At 42.1% G+C, this 18,691-nt stretch overlaps 4 protein-coding genes across 6 annotated transcripts in view; 1 reads left to right on the forward strand and 3 right to left on the reverse strand.

Moving 5' to 3' along the window:
* Window positions 1-14,023, reverse strand: part of rad54b (RAD54 homolog B) — a 15,613-nt gene extending 1,590 nt beyond the window's left edge. The window contains exons 1-15 of the mRNA XM_020607191.1: window positions 13,875-14,023; window positions 13,069-13,229; window positions 12,744-12,939; window positions 4,286-4,501; window positions 3,461-3,760; window positions 3,055-3,217; window positions 2,684-2,909; window positions 2,131-2,217; window positions 1,903-2,023; window positions 1,673-1,812; window positions 1,280-1,570; window positions 930-1,090; window positions 583-844; window positions 219-285; window positions 3-123 (exon numbers count right to left, since the gene is read on the reverse strand). Coding sequence (XP_020462847.1) covers window positions 3-123; window positions 219-285; window positions 583-844; window positions 930-1,090; window positions 1,280-1,570; window positions 1,673-1,812; window positions 1,903-2,023; window positions 2,131-2,217; window positions 2,684-2,909; window positions 3,055-3,217; window positions 3,461-3,760; window positions 4,286-4,501; window positions 12,744-12,939; window positions 13,069-13,215 — 2,498 coding nt within the window. The 5' untranslated portion in view covers window positions 13,216-13,229; window positions 13,875-14,023. The remainder of the gene's footprint in view (window positions 1-2; window positions 124-218; window positions 286-582; window positions 845-929; window positions 1,091-1,279; window positions 1,571-1,672; window positions 1,813-1,902; window positions 2,024-2,130; window positions 2,218-2,683; window positions 2,910-3,054; window positions 3,218-3,460; window positions 3,761-4,285; window positions 4,502-12,743; window positions 12,940-13,068; window positions 13,230-13,874) is intronic.
* On the reverse strand, window positions 6,867-10,457 carry LOC109964095 (fibrinogen silencer-binding protein). The gene is made up of 2 exons (XM_020607148.1): window positions 8,653-10,457; window positions 6,867-7,991 (listed from the first exon to the last, which is right to left on the reverse strand). Exons 1-2 carry the CDS (start codon window positions 9,057-9,059, stop codon window positions 7,436-7,438), a joined length of 963 nt encoding a protein of 320 aa, XP_020462804.1. The 5' UTR covers window positions 9,060-10,457; the 3' UTR covers window positions 6,867-7,435.
* An 868-nt stretch (window positions 14,024-14,891) lies between the features above and the next one.
* Window positions 14,892-18,361, forward strand: rnf41l (ring finger protein 41, like). 3 transcript variants are annotated; one of them, XM_020607222.1, is made up of 7 exons: window positions 14,892-14,930; window positions 15,038-15,269; window positions 15,396-15,602; window positions 15,734-15,873; window positions 16,827-16,989; window positions 17,103-17,223; window positions 17,317-18,361. In XM_020607222.1, the coding sequence occupies exons 3-7, from the start codon at window positions 15,397-15,399 to the stop codon at window positions 17,701-17,703; spliced, it is 1,017 nt and encodes a 338-aa protein (XP_020462878.1). In that variant the 5' UTR covers window positions 14,892-14,930; window positions 15,038-15,269; window position 15,396; the 3' UTR covers window positions 17,704-18,361. The 3 variants fall into 3 exon arrangements, with proteins under 3 accessions (XP_020462878.1, XP_020462880.1, XP_020462879.1); XM_020607224.1 differs by having other exon boundaries at window positions 15,734-15,840; XM_020607223.1 differs by having other exon boundaries at window positions 14,898-15,269.
* Window positions 18,362-18,429: 68 nt separating this feature from the next.
* virma (vir like m6A methyltransferase associated) overlaps window positions 18,430-18,691 on the reverse strand; it is a 15,424-nt gene continuing 15,162 nt past the window's right edge. Inside the window, exon 28 of the mRNA XM_020607225.1 lies at window positions 18,430-18,691. This exon is cut by the window's right edge and continues 4 nt beyond it. Within this exon, the coding sequence (XP_020462881.1) occupies window positions 18,611-18,691 (81 nt within the window). The 3' untranslated portion in view covers window positions 18,430-18,610.

An 18,691-nucleotide genomic window follows, 5' to 3' on the forward strand; every position in this document is an offset into this window, starting at 1 on the left:
AAAGGTCTCGCAGTTCACTGGTGGAAAAGCTGGTGTGCTCCGCCCTTTTTCCCAGGTCCACCACAGTGCCGGAAAGCCCCTGTTTGGACACCTGTCTCTGAAATATACGCTCCTCAATGGTGCCTAAGTTATACACAACCAGACATAAAACTTCAAAATAGCCTGATCCATGATACGCTGAAGATTCTAGCTCACTGTGTGTGTTTGCGTGCTCTGACCTGCAGTGAGAAGGCGGTAGATGTGCACAGTCTTCTTCTGTCCATCTCTCCATATTCGAGCCATGGCCTAGACATAGTACAGAAGGTAATGTTGCAGTGGAGAATGACACACATATACACAGCGCCATCTGCAGGACATGCTTGTATATGAGTGCATAGATGGTATTATAAGGGGTTTCAACATCTGCAATTCGTTTAATTTGTTCCGGACTAAAACAAAAAGAAAAGGGGCAAACCAGCTGGGTGTGAATGCTCTCTGAGTGTGTGCTTGCAAGATTTAAAAAAGTGACCTAGGTTAAAAAAAAAAAAAAACAGACTTTGAACTTTGCTGGCATGTCTATGTGTGTATGTGTGCATATCATACCTGAATGTCATTTGCAGGGTTCCAGTCTATATCGTACAGCACCAGGTGAGAGGCACCAATCAGATTAAGTCCCACCCCACCAGCTTTAGAGCTCAGCAGAAACAGGAAGTTCTGAGAATAGGGGCTGTTAAAACTGTCAACCAGTCGTTGTCTCTGGCCAGTAGGTGTGTGTCCGTCTAGTCGACAGAAGGTGTAGCCCATGTGTATGCACAAGTCCTGCAGCAAGTCAAGTGTCTGAGTGTAGTTGGACACTACAATCACCCTACAAGGGCACAGATACACCGTCAAATCAGCAGATCACTGTAAAGACAAAACTACAAATACCAGAAATACACACATATATTCACCTATCTGAAGGGCTGAGTTGTCTAATGGCAGTTAGCAGGTCTGACAGGACCAGGAGCTTTCCAGAATCAGCAGTGTTAAAACCACCTGAAAAGTAGGATTCTGGGAAGAGCTCTGCCAGACCTTCATATAATAAACTCTCTTCTGATCCATCTGTTCTCTCCTGAAACCAGAAGAACCAAGAACTCACAGTTAGGACTTGGATTAAGCCAACTCTCTAAGCACACACACACACACGAATACAGAGTTATTTCTTCTACCACAGAATTTAATGCCAACAGTGATGCAGTGAGACTACCACTTTAGAAGGATGCAGGTTTCCCTTCCCAGCGACTAATAAAAAAAGCGTAACCTTGACAGTGGAGTGGAGCAGACCAGGGTGGTTACACAGCTTCTTCAGCGCAGTGATGCAGGCCAGGTGTGTATGCGTTTGTGTGGAGCCCTGAAGGCAGGCTCTGAAGATTCGGTGGCACAGGAGCTGCTTGTACAGCTCGAGCTGCAGAGGGGATGGGTTACAGAATAATGTCCAGTCGAGACGTGGTGGCAGGTAACGGTTGATGATCTCCTGTGTCCGCCTCAGAATGAACATACCAGTCAGGCGAGAGAGCTCAGCTGCTCGCTCTTCTCCCAAAACTCTCTCCTCCTGTTGACACAGACAGATATGAGATCAGGTTTAATGCCAGACAGAGGTGTTTCTCTATATTAGAGATCGGAAGGAGAAAACAAAGGCCAGAGGGAGCATTACTTCTGTGCAGGACGGCTGTCTGGAGCGGAGGATCGGTTCCTCATAAACTTTCCTATAAGCAGTCGATGAGTTCAAAATCCCTGGGTTAACAAATTCTATAATCGCATAAAACTCCTGCAGGTCATTCTGTACTGGGGTACCTTTAAAACATGAAGACAACTTATTATAAAACTTTTACTAGAAGTTGCAGTTGTCAGTCAGAGCCTCTGTATGTCAGCATTAGCTTGTACCTGTAAGTATGACTCTGCGATTACAGCTGAGGCTGCTGAGGGCAGATGACGTTTTGATGCTGCTGTTCTTTAATCTGTGACCCTCATCACAAATTACCAGGCCGAACTCCACTTTCTGTACCTGAACACAAGAAAAACGATATAATAAAATAAAAATCTAAAAGCAGCCGATACCCTTGTAACATTCAGGCCTGTTTCAAAAGACAACGAAACACGAGGCAAACCTACCTGTTCCAGGCAGCGCAGCAGCATTTCGTAGCTGATCACGAGAACACTGTGCAGAGGGGACAACACAAACTGCTCTATCCTGTGGTCCTATACACGTCATAAAGAAACAATTACAGCATTGAACTCCCCACAAAGTCACAGATTAATTCAATTTGTACACAGGGTAAAACAAATGAGATATAACATGTTAATTTGTGAGCTTTAGATTTGTTCATAGGCAGATTTTTTTTCTTTGGGCAGAAGCAGGCTAGCTGTTTCATCATGTTTCCAGTCAAACTGAAAGCATCTTGGCTATAGTTTCATATGTAACAGACAAATATGAGAGTGGACTCCATCACTTCATTGATCTAAAACCAAATAAGCCTACAATATATTGAACTATTCCGTTAAGGAAAGGCAGATCTAAAGTAATGTCTTCCACCTCCGTAATAAGGTCAAGAGTAGAGTTAGCTACGGAAGAGCATCTCTAGAGCGACAGTGTAGCACCACATCAGGCCGACCATGGAACTTCTGATCTAATGAGGATTTCTCTATTCCTTATTAAGAACTTCACCTGATCCACTGTGAAAACACTGATCCTCTCACGTCCCAGCCACTTGTTGAACTCTGCACCCCAATTCTGCACCAAACTGCCAGGTGTAACCACAAGTACACGCTTAGCAACCGGTTTCCCACCGTATGGTCCCTGCTTGAGCAGCGTCCAGCACAGTGCCACGCTCTGGAGGGTCTTCCCAAGACCCATCTCATCAGCCAGGATGGCACCATAGCGACCCACAGCTCTGAAACACACACATCCGACATGAGTTAATCCACTCTGAACCCTGATAGCAGCAGCAATTACTTTTCCAGCTGTGGGGCTAAAACATATTTATTATGAAGTTTTTAAGCAGCATTTTACAAATGATACAGGAACTGCTCCGTCACCTCATGCCCATGACGCACTCATAGAGGAAGAGCAGGCCGTCTCTCTGGTGGGGTCGCAGGTGAGTGGTGAGGTGTGGGTCAACCACAACATCAACCACAGGAAGCCCTGACATGTTATTAGTCCACTGGTGGTTGGGAGAGGGACGAGGCATCACCAGTGCACCTAAAACAAATACATATATATCAAATACTTATAAATTAGCATCTAATCAAACTATGACAAAAAGCTGCGACATGTATAAAGAATTTGTGCTATTTTAACTAGTTGTCACAAGGGATTGTCATATACATTTTGGCACTAATAATATAATATAGATAACAGAATATGTACAGGCAAGCATCCAGAATTATTCATTCTTCATAAAATGTCTTCTAATAAGCAAAGCTTCTGATTGGGTTGACATACCTGGAGCCAGTGGGTCATGCTGAGGTCTGCAGGTTTGTTTTCCCCCTGGTTTAGGTTCTGGAGGCTCTCCTCTTCTAAACCGAGACGGAGGGCAGAAAGGTTTGGTTGGCAAGCAACGAGCAGGGAGTAGAGCTGACTTTGTGTGTGGTTCCTCTCTCTCTATTTGGACCTCCTGAAAACAGCGTCCTCTGGCAAAGTCCTCAGGGGAAATGACCCCCATCACTTCCACTTCTTTCCCGCCAATCATCAGAGTCTGTCCCTCTGACAGGGAAGCCAGCTCTGACACCTTGTAGCCACTACCTATAAACAAACATCATGAAATTATCTACTATTCATCTAACATCGCTTTAAATGTATGAATGCAATTTTAGATCTTCCCTGTAGAGTTGGTTTAGGCTTTTTTTAAAGTTCTAAACAGTGAAATCTGATTATTCTCCATATGCACAAGTCCTGTTTCCACATTCATACAAACTGAGAGCTGTAGACAAAATATCGACAGCAGCATGTATTTCTATTATTTGTCTCATTGGTTATATTAATGTGGTAGTTTTGATAGACCAGCAGAGCAAGGAGGACAACAGAGGGACAATGTAAATAGATTAATGCATTATTACCAAAATACATATTAATAATATTCCCTAGTGAATCAATTCATTTCTTTAGCACAAGTAGATTATTAAAATTTTGATTTTAGGAAAACAATCAGAGAAGACTTGATATTGTGATGCTAGACATTTTCTACTGTTCTTAAAGGCCTGGTGTCAAGATCTGCTCAACTGTTGCAGGCAACATGAACTGTAGATACTTGTATAATCTTAGCCTCACCCTTTCCTATATCCTTTCCCTCCATGTCTTTAAGTGTGACAGTGCGGCCTCTTGTCACCAGGACTGCATCGCCCTCCCAGCGCTTGTGCTTCTTCTTACTGGCCTTACACCACATAACACTGAAGTAATGCACTCCATCCTGACTGCAGGTGGAGCCTGCAGGTGGCTGAGGGGTTTGAGGAGACCCTGGAGCCAAGGGAAGGTAATCATGCACTCCTGTAACACAAAGACCAACAACACAGTTGAAAAAAATAACACAGCAAACTAAAATACAGGACACCACCCACCAGCAGAGGTCACCATTGCACCAAGTTGACACATTGTACTAAACCTTCAACCAGGATGACAGTCCTCTCATTCACACACCTGAAACCCAGAGTGCCCTCAGCTCAACCCGTGTTAGAATGAAAATGCGACAAACATATTCCATGTGCGCAAAGATGTTGCAATAGTAGCAAAATGCAACAATGTAAATGTCACTTCATTTGGTTATGTGACCCACTGCTATTAATCCCATATCAGTAATTAAACCTACAAAGAAATGTTCTTCAGCACATCTGAAATTAAAACATAACACAAGATCAGTACATTATTAATGTTACTTTTTAATAAAAATAAATGAACATGTGGACAAAATGTAAAAGAGACTGACAGCACTTGTACACCAACTTACATAGGAATCAATGTTACATATACGTTATATATTAAATAACATCACAAACCATAGCGCCCTTCTTTTCATCACATTTTCACCTCAACTCAGTGAACTGTGAAACATGTTAAGGCCTTTGAAAATTTGACTGCAATCTTGGCATCTCTGAGGACTTCTATCACAGTGTGAGGAATTGGAAAGCTTCACTTCCCACAGGGGCGACTGTGGTGCAGTGGGTAGAGCAGTGGTCACCCAACCGGAGGGTCGGAGGTTTGAATCTCGGTGCCTGAAGTCCATGTGCCAAAGTGTCCTTGGGCAAGACAGTGAACCCCAAAGTTGCCCCAGATGGTTAGAGCCATTGGGTGAGTTGGCGCTACAGATGGCTGCCTCGGTTGTGTACTGGAAACAAATTCCTTGTGTGTAATATACTTAGCCAAATAAAGGTGATTATCCTGATTATTATCCTTTATAACCTACCATCATTTTTAGAAACACCTCGGTTACCTAAAACTGCTAGAATAATACAGTGGGTACGGAAAGTATTCAGACCCCCTTAAATTTTTCACTCTTTGTTATATTGCAGCCATATGCTAAAATCATTTAAGTTCATTTTTTTTCCTCATTAATGTACACACAGCACCCCATATTGACAGAAAAACACAGAATTTTTGACATTTTTGCAGATTTATTAAAAAATAAAACTGAAATATCACATGGTCATAAGTATTCAGACCCTTTGCTCAGTATTTAGTAGAAGCACCCTTTTGAGCTAATACAGCCATGAGTCTTTTTGGGAATGATGCAACAAGTTTTTCACACCTGCATTTGGGGATCCTCTGCCATTCCTCCTTGCAGATCCTCTCCAGTTCTGTCAGGTTGGATGGTCAACGTTGGTGGACAGCCATTTTCAGGTCTCTCCAGAGATGCTCAATGGGGTTTAAGTCAGGGCTCTGGCTGGACCATTCAAGAACAGTCACGGAGTTGTTGTAAAGCCACTCCTTCGTTATTTTAGCTGTGTGCTTAGGGTCATTGTCTTGTTGGAAGGTGAACCTTCGGCCCAGTCTGAGGTCCTGAGCACTCTGGAGAAGGTTTTCGTCCAGGATATCCCTGTACCTGGCCCCATTCACCCTTCCCTCGATTGCAACCAGTCGTCCTGTCCCTGCAGCTGAAAAACACCCCCATAGCATGATACTGCCACCACCATGCTTCACTCTGCCCTAAAGCCCCGACTGGTGGAGGGCTGCAGTGATGGTTGACTTTCTTTGACTTTCTACAACTTTCTCCCATCTCCCGACTGCATCTCTGGAGCTCAGCCACAGTCATCTTTGGGTTCTTCTGTACCTCTCTCACCAAGGCTCTTCTCCCCTGATAGCTCAGTTTGGCCGGACGGCCAGCTCTAGGAAGGGTTCTGGTCGTCCCAAACGTCTTCCATTTAAGGATTATGGAGGCCACTGTGCTCTTAGGAACCTTAAGTGCAGCAGACATTTTTTTTGTAACCTTGGCCAGATCTGTGCCTTGCCACAATTCTGTCTGTGAGCTCTTCAGGCAGTTCCTTTGACTTCATGATTCTCATTTGCTCTGACATGCAGTGTGAGCTGTAGGGTCTTATATAGACAGGTGTGTGGCTTTTCCTAATCACGTCCAATCAGTATAATCAAACACAGCTGGACTCAAATGAAGGTGTAGAACCATCTCTGGGATGATCAGAAGAAATGGACAGCACCTAAGTTAAATATATGAGTGTCACAGCAAAGGGTCTGAATACTTATGACCATGTGATATTTCAGTTTTTCTTTTTTAATAAATCTGCAAAAATGTCAAAAATTCTGTGTTTTTCTGTCAATATGGGGTGCTGTGTGTACATTAATGAGGAAAAAATGAACTTAAATGATTTTAGCATATGGCTGCAATATAACAAAGAGTGGAACATTTAAGGGGGTCTGAATACTTTCCGTACCCACTGTATGTCTGTTAAGTTTATCCCACCAGAGTTCGACGGTTGCCAGATTAGGTGGACATTTGCTTTACAAAGGATGAACCTGATATGATCTGGGCAGACTCCTGTTGATGCAGTATATCATTACATAACCATAACGTTTCTAATAATCTTGGATAATAAAGATCACTAATGATATCCTAACGTACAGTGGTGGCAGGTTAGGCAGGAAAAGCTCCAGCAAGATTCATGTCAGCCACTAATACAAATATTCCCTTCCAGAATCTGGACGGTCAGACTGTCAGTGTCAGTAATGTCAGTGTTTATCAGGTTTTGTTGCCTCTGTGAGTACAAAAATTTTAACACTGACAATCATGAGCAAAGACTCATGGCAGTACAAGTCAGCCTTATGCTGCAATATGCAAACAGGCTTTCAGCACCTGTACGAGGCACTGCGTTTCCAAACATGAAACTAATGAGCAACTTCTTTCTCAGCTTTCCTCCACAAACTCCTAAGAGCGTCTCCCTTTCGAATACCAGCCAAAGATGATGTTTACATTTGTTACAGAGGATGTGGGAGTCCATGTCTCAGGCGAGCAGCCTTCAATTTCTCCACTTTGATCTTGGCTCTCAGAAGTTCCTCTTCAAGTTCCTGTTTTCTCTTCAGACCCTCCCGCTTCTCTTCCAGGTACAAGGCAACTTTCCTGTGATTGGCTAACACCAACTCATGCTCCTCTTTGGCTAAGTGCAGAGGGCGAAACCTGTCAGACTCGTGGTGGGGGTAGATGTCATTGGGGTAAAGATCGTGGCGTAAGGGCAGCGGGGAGGTGGAAAGAGGGATGTTAACAGAGGAAGGGGTGGGTGACAGAGATGCTTCATAATCGTGAATGCTGCCCAAGTCCTGCTCCCCTTCCTGCTCCTGGCCTCCGTCCAGCCCTGGTTCTGTGTGTGTGGAGAGGATGGGGAGATCTGGCGGTGGTTTTACATCCTCTTCAGCGTCCAGCTGGACCACCTCATGGGGGACACTTGGTACAGCTGCTGAGTAATCCTGGAGTGCAGCCAGAGAGGAACTGCTGCCAGGATGTTCGACGGGAGAGTTGTGCTTGCTGTATATTAATCTACAAATGGAAAGAAGGGTATTAAGTGTCACAAGTGTTTAAAGAGCATTTATTGAACATATGCATCTTGTCAATGATAATACACACTAAAATCTAAAGATTCGTTGACTACTCTATTGATTTGCCAAAGAAATTAACAATCCTTTACTGATTATGTTCACCTAAGGATTCACATAATTATATAAATGCTTATGATTTTGTATTTCCTGCTCAGCACAGTGATTAAGCAAAAGGAAAAAAAATCATTTTGAGGTTTAATCTGTTTTAGCCATTTGTCTTTGTCTATATAATTAAATGCTTTGTTGCCTTCTGCAAACTCTCCAGTGCAAGTGTTGGAATATTTGAGCCACCATTAAAACATTATTTTGGGGTTCAATCTGTCATATGTATTTGTCTTAAAAATTAACAATCACAAGCAGCAAGGAATGAATGGTAATACATACAGTATTTTCATGTTGAGCCTGATGATGTAGTGTGTGTAATCTGATTGGGCCTGGCAATGGCGAGTCCAGCTCTTCCCCTCCCTCCTCCTCTATCAGTTGAATCAGCATCATGACAACATACTGTTTTAGAGCAGAGGATATCTGCTCACCTGTCTGTTGTTCTTTTAGTTCTGTTCTAAAATAGGTGTCTCTGCTTGTAGCGGTTTATCTCACTGTACCTGCGCAGTGCCTGGTCCTTTTCGTGGATGGGCACATGGTGAAACAGGTGAGGGATCATCTCCATAATTCTCCTGGTTGGCTCAGAGATGCTTGCTCTGTACTCTGGCTGGGCGTGTCTCCGCTGCATCACTTCCTGCTTGGCGGACTCCTTCAGTCGTTTGTAGAGGGTCCTGAGGCCCTGAGCAGTGCGCAGAGGTCTGTCCCCTCCCAAGGCATTGTACTGCTCAGCCACAGTGTCCCAGCACTTGTTTTTGTCCACAATGACCGCATGCTTGTTGGTGTGCTCCTCCAGGATGCGGATATGAGGACGGACCAGCTTCAACAAGTCCAGCTTCTCAGAGAGAGTGAAGTTGGAAGAGCGAGCTTTACCCACCATACTAGACAGAAACACAGAGCTGGAGGCCATCTTATATCATAGCGGATTTGCACAGACCAAATCAGGCCTATGGCACTGTGACTCCTCAATCTTCCCACCTGCTTTTTTTTGTCCCTGCTGCTGGCTTCTTTTGGTCCACAGTGATAAAGCTAACACTGGCCTAACTCCCATACATGTTTCATTTACCTTCTCTTATATTTTTTCTCTCAATCAGACATAAGCTATGTCTAATATGTGCATGGATTCATACACTACTCCTGGCTTCCCTCTCTGCTACGTTGCACAACAAAAACAGGCTGTGCAGCACACAATAAGAATCAGGCTTAACTAGGCCAGCCTCGTTTAGGCCCCCGCCTACTGCGGAGGGCTTTGGATGAATTCCTCCCAGCTTAGGCTGACGTAGCTAAGCCGCTTAAGCCCAGCCCGACCTACTTATAGCTGGGTCTCTCTAAACCCCAAACCAAGCACAGAGCAGAGCACAGCCACACTGTCTCTACATTATTACAGAATGATGGGTGTCGTGGCTCTGTCTTGCACAAATAGGGGAAGCAATCTGTCAAAGGTGCATTACACGTTATTAGCTGTCAGGACTGTAGTTTCCAGAAGTGAGAGCCCTTTGATGCAGCGCTGGTTTAACTAACTGAGTGGGGGAGGGGCTGTGAGCGCGCTGCGCGTGCCCGTAGTACAGTCCACGGTGGATGTATCCAATAAATCTCACACGCGTATTACAAACTCGCTTCCTGTTATTAAAACACGTGTTCAAGACGCGTGTGGAAACTGTGCAGAAATAAAGGTAGCTTGTGTGCGGGACCGCGTGTTTTCCGGGTGTAAAACAGAGGCACTAGTTGCTCTCACGGGCTAAGGGAGCGGCGGCTCACTGATCCCGAGCAGAGTCCTGATGCGCCCGGCGCCTTCGCTATACTACCCCGCCAATTTGCATAATGCTGGACCTGCTGTGACTGAGCCTCCGCCCGCCTAGTGTAACATTCAGTGTGTGTTTGCGTGTTATTATTAGCCTCAGACACTGGACAGCCAGATACAGTACTGCGACGTGACAGAGCTGTCGCTCCGCTCCGCTGTTCTCAATGTCACACTGGTATTAAAGTCTGGTAACCAATGAGGGAGCACTCTACTTCACAATTATCAGAGCTAGTCAAAGCAACATGGATGCTGTGTTGTTGTGACCGTGTAAATAACGTTTATATGTTTGAGAATTAAAATAACGTGGACAGAACTGGATTGTGGCTTTGTCTTTAAACTGTCGGGGTTTGTGAGAAAAAACATTTTGCAACGAAACCCGAACAGCCAGGAATTCAATACGTCCAACAAGTAGTCGGGTGTTTCTCAATAAATGGCATCTAATTCGGATATGCGGGAAGAGAATTCAGCCACGTTTGTAAAAATCTTGGTAAATCGTCAGATACTGTTTTTGATTGATGAACGTTATGCATTATTGTGTAGAGGATCTTACTGTCACTTAATAAATACAGTATGTAGGCGTGGATCTAATTCTCATCTCTGAATTCCTTGCATTTTTTCTCAATGTGCAGTAATTTTCCAGGTTTCCAGAACCTGTTGAGTCATTTACTTTTTATTTTTTTTACATGTGATAATGCATTTAATAGTTAAGTTGTTACAATATAAAAGTAAATATTTGGGGGTCCTGTTATAGGACCATATAATGCTGACATTCCCAGTTCAATTCTCTCACAGCATCTATAGTAGGCTATACATTTGTCCTTCTCTCTGTCCCTTTGTGCTGCACTGTTTTTTAGTCACATGACAAAAACTATTTTTTTGAATGAATTCTTCACATTGGCTCAACCACATAATAAATTTAGTACAGCAGCAAATATGTATAGAGGTATGTCAAAGCTGCTAGATTTGTTAACAGTGTAACATTCTCTCTTTATCACCGCAAAAGGAGGACACCACTGTAGCTAATAAAGATCATGGTGAAGAGATACATATTTTAGGTATTCTGAACAGTTCTTTCAGCAAAAGACTGCTACCTCCCCAGTGCAAGAAGGAGCGTTACCATAGGTCGTTCCTCCCCACAGCTATCAGACTGTACAAAACATCACTGCAGTGATAAGCTAGGTGAAATTATGGACTATGCAATAGTCAACTGAGGTGCAATACTCAGATCCTGGGGGTAAAATGCATTGTAAATATGCACGTGTAAAATCTTGTCCTTGGTTTCTCTCAAATACTTTATATTGTCTTGTTCTAGGTATTTTTTTGTTGTTGTTTTTCAGAGATCCTCATGGCTGAAATACAGGCATTTCCCCCATTGTGGGATGAATTATGGGAGTAATATCCTTGTCCTTGATTTCTTGATCTCTTGAATATTATATTTTGTCTTGTTCTTAGGTATTTTGACTTGTTCTCAGGGATTAATTGTGGGAGGATAATTCTTGTTCTTGATTGTCTCTCAAATACTATATTCTGTTTGGTTTTAGGCACTTTGGAATCTGTTTCTCAAGATATGTGTGTGGTGTTTGTTCTTATGGTGTTTTGTTGCTGCTCTCTATTGCTGCTGGAACACAGGAATTTCCCCATTATGGGATCAATAAAGTCCTACCTACCTACCTACATATTTCTTGGGCAATTTAAATGTACATGTATTGTAAATACTCTAAAATGAGAAAGTAAGAAATACATTGGAATTGAAAAAGGTTATAGACATAATTTGCAAGATCTAAGTGGAAAGTGCCCAGATCTTGGTTGCTCTAATTGAGCAGCTGGAGCAATAAACAGTGTATACAGGCATTTGTCTTACATATGATGCTTTTGACTGATATCTGTTAGACCTTTCTCTAGCTTCTGGATGACTTCTTGAGTATCAATACTGAATCAGTGTCAGCTATAAATATGCAATCCGCTCACTCCCACTACAACCTAAGAGGTAGTGGCACATACAGACATGACTAAAAGTGCTGGTTCCCTTACATCAAATTGGAACAATGTTCTGTTTTTCCAAAAAAGTGGTGCAATTAAATGTTCTTTTGTCACACATACCTGCAGGCCTGTGGTTTGGCATAGAATAAAACAAAGAGGCAGTGAAAAGGGGAGACTGTCTAATTTGTTCTACAAAGCTCTTCTAAAGTGTCTTAAACAAAAATATTCATACTCCTTTAGAGTGGTGATAAATATGTGGTCTGTAGTGATATTTCAAGCAGACTATCTTCACTCTTATTCATTCAGCCCATTTAATTACATTGTGATGTTTGGTATCACTGTGTACAAAACAAGAAAAAAGAAAAAGTGAGTTGTCTGAGGAGATAAGGAAGAAAATACTTGACAAGCACAGTCAAGGCTACATGACCATCACCAAGAAACCTGATGTTCCTTGGACCACAGCTACTAACATGACTAAAAGCATTAAGGTTCCTGGGCTTGAAACCAGCCTCCCTGAACCTGGCTGCAAGAGGAAAGCTGGTCCCAGATTGAACAGAAGGAGAGCTCTAATGTTCAAATGCTGGAAAAAGAACCAAGGAAAGCTTCAAAACAGATATAAGGTGACCTCCAGTATCAACAGTGTTCAGTAGCAAAATACACAGCTTTCTGAATGAAAGTGGGCTCCGTGGAAGAAGACCCAGGAAGACCCCTCTTTTGATAATGAAACAAAAAGTGACTACAGTTTGCTAAAATGCATGGCAACAAGAGGCCATAGTACCAAATACCAGTCCCAGTCACAAATGTTTGCCTTACCTGCTGGTCTGCTGTCTTCTGTAAAGTGTTCTGGGTCAGTGTCAGGATATTCTGTCTCAGCCTCATTTTCCTTACTCTCTGTTGCATCAAGAACACGAGTCAGAGCCCTGGACAAAGCTGGAGCAGGCTGGGTAGATTTGGGCGGGACATCACTCTCTGTTCTACTCAGAGCTGGTTCTACTAAACTTCTTTGGACCTGCAAAATAAGAGGAAGGGAAAAGATAAAAATATTAATTTGAGGAAACCTAAAACAATGTCAGATGCGGAAAGAGGACAATGGGGATAAATGAATACCGAGAGTTCAAAATGCTGAGAAATGTTTTACCTTATCCAGTACAGTGCCTAAACCAAGTTTAGGGTTCAGGGGCTTGGTTTCAGCTAGTAGTAGACCTGAAGATGCTCCAGGAGGCACAAAACGGGACTTTTTCACTGCATTGCCCAAGAGCTGGCTGGGAGCTCCTGAGCGCCTCATTCTTAATCTGTCCACTCAAGACAGAAAGCAAAAAAAAAAATCTACATAACAGGTAATAATGACAGCAAATTAGATCACACTGTAATTAGTATATTAACTCAGTGGCCCAGGAACACCCGGAGAACGTTTAATAGGCTCTAACAAAATGAGGAATAACATTTTTCTGAATCTCCATTAACTAATGGAACTTTTCAAGTACAGCGAGTGACTGTACATGCTAGACTGATGGCTTTCACTATCTTTGTTGATTATCCCTACCTATCTCTGTGTTTTAATTCATGCTCTAGCAACAATTAATTATGTACTATCAGAGACACGTTTCTCGAAATAAACACTGCAACGGGAACATACTGTAACGAGGGATTTTATATAAACAAAACGAATGAAACTCATTCAGTCCCAGGCTTCTTATATATTTAATCGTGTCTTTCTACCCTTTTTCAGCATCTCTGAACCATCTTCATCTTTTTGACATGGAAAGAAAAGCTGACAACTCCAAGTTAAGTACAAGTTATCAATACAACATGCTTCATTAACCTGTTGCATCACTGTGGCTGGATAGTAAGCTAGCTAACTACTTAGCAACAAACACTAGCTAATACTGCCGAAACGATCAAAACTCGGCTGACTGCTAATGAGGGACTACGTGTTATACATACCCTGACGAACTAAAAAATATGATGACAACACTTAAGATCACAAAATATCACTCATTTCCAACAAAACATTTCTTTTTTTCTTTTTTCCTTTTCTTCTTCTTCTTCTTCTTCTTCGTAAACAAAACCCAGTTTGTCTCTAAACTTCCGATTGTGTTGTTTCTCCCGCTGAATGGTTGGAAGAACCTAATTGGTTGAGTAATGACAGTGGGCGTGGTCTAAACGAGTTGGGTGCGTTTGGTTTCTTACGCCGTAGCAGTTTACCATCTACTTTCACAATGGATTTTCGCTATTGTCAGCTATTACTTTCTAGATTAACTGAATTGGCGTCTCCCCTTTAATAAAGTAACAGAAAAATCATAAATTCATATAAATCTTTTGAAATAAGAAAGAATTTAAACTCATCAAACTGAACAGTTTTGGTGGAAAGTCAACCAGCTTTATCCTTCAGAGGAAAATAGTGTACTTTTTACTCAACTACATTTGTTTGATATATAATATCTAGTTACTTTGCAGAGTAAGATTTTAAAAAGCTATTATGGCTAAAGCATGTAATTGCCTACATTAATATATAGTACATTAAGCTACACAATAGCTTAAATTTGCTCCTCACAATGATCCCACCAAGAATAGTATGTTTCAACATTAATTAATTAATAATCAATAATAATAGTCAAATAATACAATACAATAGGGAGTCGGGAACTGTACAATACTTTAAGTAGTATAATTTAGGTACCCCTTGCAGATTTGTCAAACTTTTAAGTAAATGTCTGATAAATGCAATATCCTTCCCTGTAATTGAGTTGTGCTACATTTATTTGAGCAAAGGATGAGGTTACCTTTTGTGGTAAGAGTCCAGGCATTTGGGGTGCTGTTTGATTTTTGTGCTCTGACAATACATGTCATCTGATGTCCTGCAGTCTGTAATCTAATCGGGGTGAGGGGGAGTGTAATCTATGTTAATGCCCCATCTAGAGAGGGAGGCAGAAAGACAAAGCTAGGGAAGAGTGTGTCATTAAGAGACTGAAATAGTTGAAAGACAGCAGTAAGGCACTGGTAAGGCAGTGAGCATGATATATTTCTACTGCAGACTTTGTATCTGAGTTTGAGTGTTTCTTTTCCTGTAATTGTGCCCGTCTCTCTGATCTGGCCTGATCCAACAGCTGCTTTCCTGTATCCTGGATCTTTGTTGTCAGGGACACCTCTCCATAGAGACAGACTCTCAAATGTCGGGGAGGGCTTTACAATGAGAGGAGACCCTCACCTTGATGGAGCAACAAGTCAGGAGAGAATGAGGAAAGATAAGCACGAAAGTCATCTGTGGAGGAAGCAGTGAAGTGGAAACCAGCAGAAGGAAGGAAGAAGAATTGGATAAAGTAAAAGTTAACTTGCCAGGTAGGAATAATATTGTCAGAACGGGGCAACAAAAGAAAGAAGAAACAAGTGAGCCAACACTGTGGAAAGATTAAAGTTCTTCCCAACCTTTGTAATAGTTTATCAATTTAATCTGTGTGTTTGTAGGATGGGCTATGATATTGACAGGTTTGTGGGCTATGTGAATGAGGGTCTTCTATGCTGTGTGTGTCGGGGCGTGTTGGAGCGCCCCCTTCAAGCGCCCTGTGAACATGCCTACTGCAGCGCATGCATCAGCAGCTGGCTGGTCAATCATCCCTCCTGTCCTGAGGACAGACTGCCGCTGGATGTGGGCAGTCTTAAACCACTGTACAGGTCTGTGAATATTGTGGCTTTTATTCATTTCACTGCAACAGTTTATTTTTAAGTTTAAACTATTTCAGTGGGGTCATACATGTATACTGCTCTATTGTCTCATGGTACTGTATTTTTCTCTTTGATAACAGATACATGCGTAATGACCTGAACCATCTGCAGATCCGTTGTATAAATGCAGATCAGGGGTGTGAGGTGGTGAGCTCCCTGGAGAGCCTACACACACATGAAGATGAGTGTGAGTTTGCCTTCATATCCTGCTCTAACACAGGTATGAATCTTCACATTGACAGAAAAGCTGTTCATCGAATGTGATGTTTTACCTTTCTTTGATAGTAACTGTAAAGTTAAATTGTTATCCTTGAATGCACATGTGACTGTGGATGAAACAAAGGCAATTTGACACCTCGGTGTGGGAGCAACAGGTGGCTCTTTTGTTGTCATGGCTACTTCACAAACTACTGCACCTATGGGAATGACAGCTCACACGAAGTGCATTCAGAGTCAATGTTCCATCATTCTTTAATGAGCATTTTAAACAAGTTTGTGCATACAATATATACAAGCATGCGATCATGTGCTCACAATGTGACTGTGACCTGTCATTGGCAGATGGAGAGTACATATGTTACCACTGTGGTAGGTATAGTGACAATGTGTGCATGCAGTGTGGTTTTTTTTTTTTGCAGTGTTACTAAAAACACTAAGAGCAATATGCAAGGTTACACAAGACTCAGCCTGACATTTGTGTCATTATCTATGATTGGTGTGGTCTGTGAGAAGTTCATGAAAAGTGGTCAAAGATGAGGCAGGTGAGGTATGTAACGTTTGTTCAGACAGAAAATATTTAGTATTTCCTTCATTCTGTAATTGTGCAGTTTTCCCTTATCCTTCTATTGTTTTTCTACATTGTGAAGTGACATTCTACTTTTACTTACACAAAACAGAATGCAGATAATTTGTGATTTTCCCTTGAAAGAATTATGTTACAAAAATCAGGAGTATTTTCTATTTACACCTGCAATTAAATTAGACATTTTAACCTTTTAAGGAAATCTGAGACTGCTTAGCGCATATCCATAGTGAATTCATACATCGAGACTGATCAGTCTGATTTGAGTTATATTTATGTCAAGTGAAACTTCTACTTTAACAATATTTTGGTGCCACCCCCTTCAACCAAATTTCCTTTTTGTAAAACATACTGTCTCTCTTTTCTCTCAGGTTGTCCTGTACAGGTAGAGAGGCGGGTTTTGGAGGCTCACCTGTCAGAATGTAACTTCCGTGGCAGAGAGTGTCCCAATGGCTGTGGTCATAGTGTTCTTTCTATTGATCAATCACCACATAACTGTGTAGCAGAGCTGCGCACCGAAGTGGAAATGCTCAGGTGTGTACGTCTATGGTGAGGAAAATTTCTTCACACCCAAAGGGACATGAAACTTAGCAGTTTGTATTAAGTTTGCAGATCCTAAATTGAATCTAATTTAATGTTTACGGTAGGGCAGAGTTGTTGTGCAAGGTGGAGGAGGTGAGACAAGAGATGGAGTCTCGGTTGGACTCACAGAGGAGACACATGGTGCAGAAAGAGTCACAGCTGAAGAACGAGGTAGAGGAGCTCAAGGTAACCTGTACATGTACTCAACAACACAACTTGTCTTTTCACCACTGTTAACAAAGAAAAGTCTGCATGTTAATTAATTACCTCTCTGTGCAGGGTCAGTTGTCTCGTGTGATGTGTGACATGCGAGCCCTGTTAGGAGCAGAGCGCCTGAGGAGACAGGAGCTGGCAGAAGCAGAGCTGGAGAAGAGGGAACTGTTAGAGCTCCTCAGAGACTTGCAGCCAACCAGGAGTCACCATCCTCTCCTACAGGCCAGAGACCAGCAGATATTCAGAAGGGAACTGCACAGCAGGTCAACAAGACACAGGCAGAGAGAGGCATCTTTACATGCCTCCAGTCTATTGCTACATTCAGCTCAGGCTGTGAATCTAGCAGAGTCGGCTTCATCACCGCAGCTTGGTGAGGGAGCACGCAAGGGTGGCACTCGGAGTCTAACCCTAGACTGCATCAAGAGGAAAAGTCGGGAGCTGACAGTCATCTGAAAAGAGCAGACCCACACCGATTTTTTAAGTATTTGGCAGCAATTTCTCACAGGGGTTTAATGATGAGAAATAATGAGGGCAAATTAGTTGGAAAAAAAAAATCTGTTCCACTGTGAAATGAACTATATATTACCTTATGCTATATGTTGCAAATAATTTTGAATGTCACGCAAAAGCTCTGAACTATACCTTTTATGTCTAGGCTGAGGTAAAAAGTTGAAAATTGTTTTTAGGTTTGTCGGTCTACAGAAAAACAAAGCATACAAAGAGATTATTGGGAAGAAAGCTGACAGAGCTTCCATGTTATACAACACAACTTGTGGTGAAAACCTTGTGTTTCAGCTGTAATAGATTCCATCAAAACTATATGCATCACTAACAATATAATGTTTAACATCAGAATGACGTTAGTGGCAAAGGCATGTAGGACATGATTAAGAGATTATATTTTAGGTTCAACTCATCCACCTCTCTGCCTCACAAATCCTTTATCACCACTGTCACTCATTTAATAAAAGAAACAATTCCTAAATAATGTTTTACAAATCACCATCTTGGTCTGTAGTGTAGCTGAACCTTTTGACACTTAATTCTAGCCATGCAAAAACTTCATTTTCATTTTTTAAAAAGCATCAGACGAGTAATAAGTACTTAGGGGAATTGTTGTGTGACAGGTAATTGTGGTCATCTGTATTAGTTCATTTGGCTAAAAACACAAGTGAAAACTCAATTACTATCACCTTTATTCTTTGGATACAACTCACAATAACAAAAGAAAACATTAACACAGCATCTGTATGTCATTGCGACGTCATCATCCTACCATGTTTCCATGGAGACAGTATATATAATATTCTGACTGGTCCATTTGCTGCCATAAAAGTCTGCAGTCAATGCCCAGGTGAATTTACCTGGTGAAGGAACGAACATGTCTGCCCCTCCCACTTCCACTCCCTCCCCCACTGAACTTGCTCCCCTGAGATCCTCT

Source organism: Monopterus albus, unplaced genomic scaffold (assembly GCF_001952655.1).
Source record: "Monopterus albus unplaced genomic scaffold, M_albus_1.0 scaffold84.1, whole genome shotgun sequence".
In the NCBI taxonomy this organism is placed as follows: Eukaryota; Metazoa; Chordata; class Actinopteri; order Synbranchiformes; family Synbranchidae; genus Monopterus; species Monopterus albus.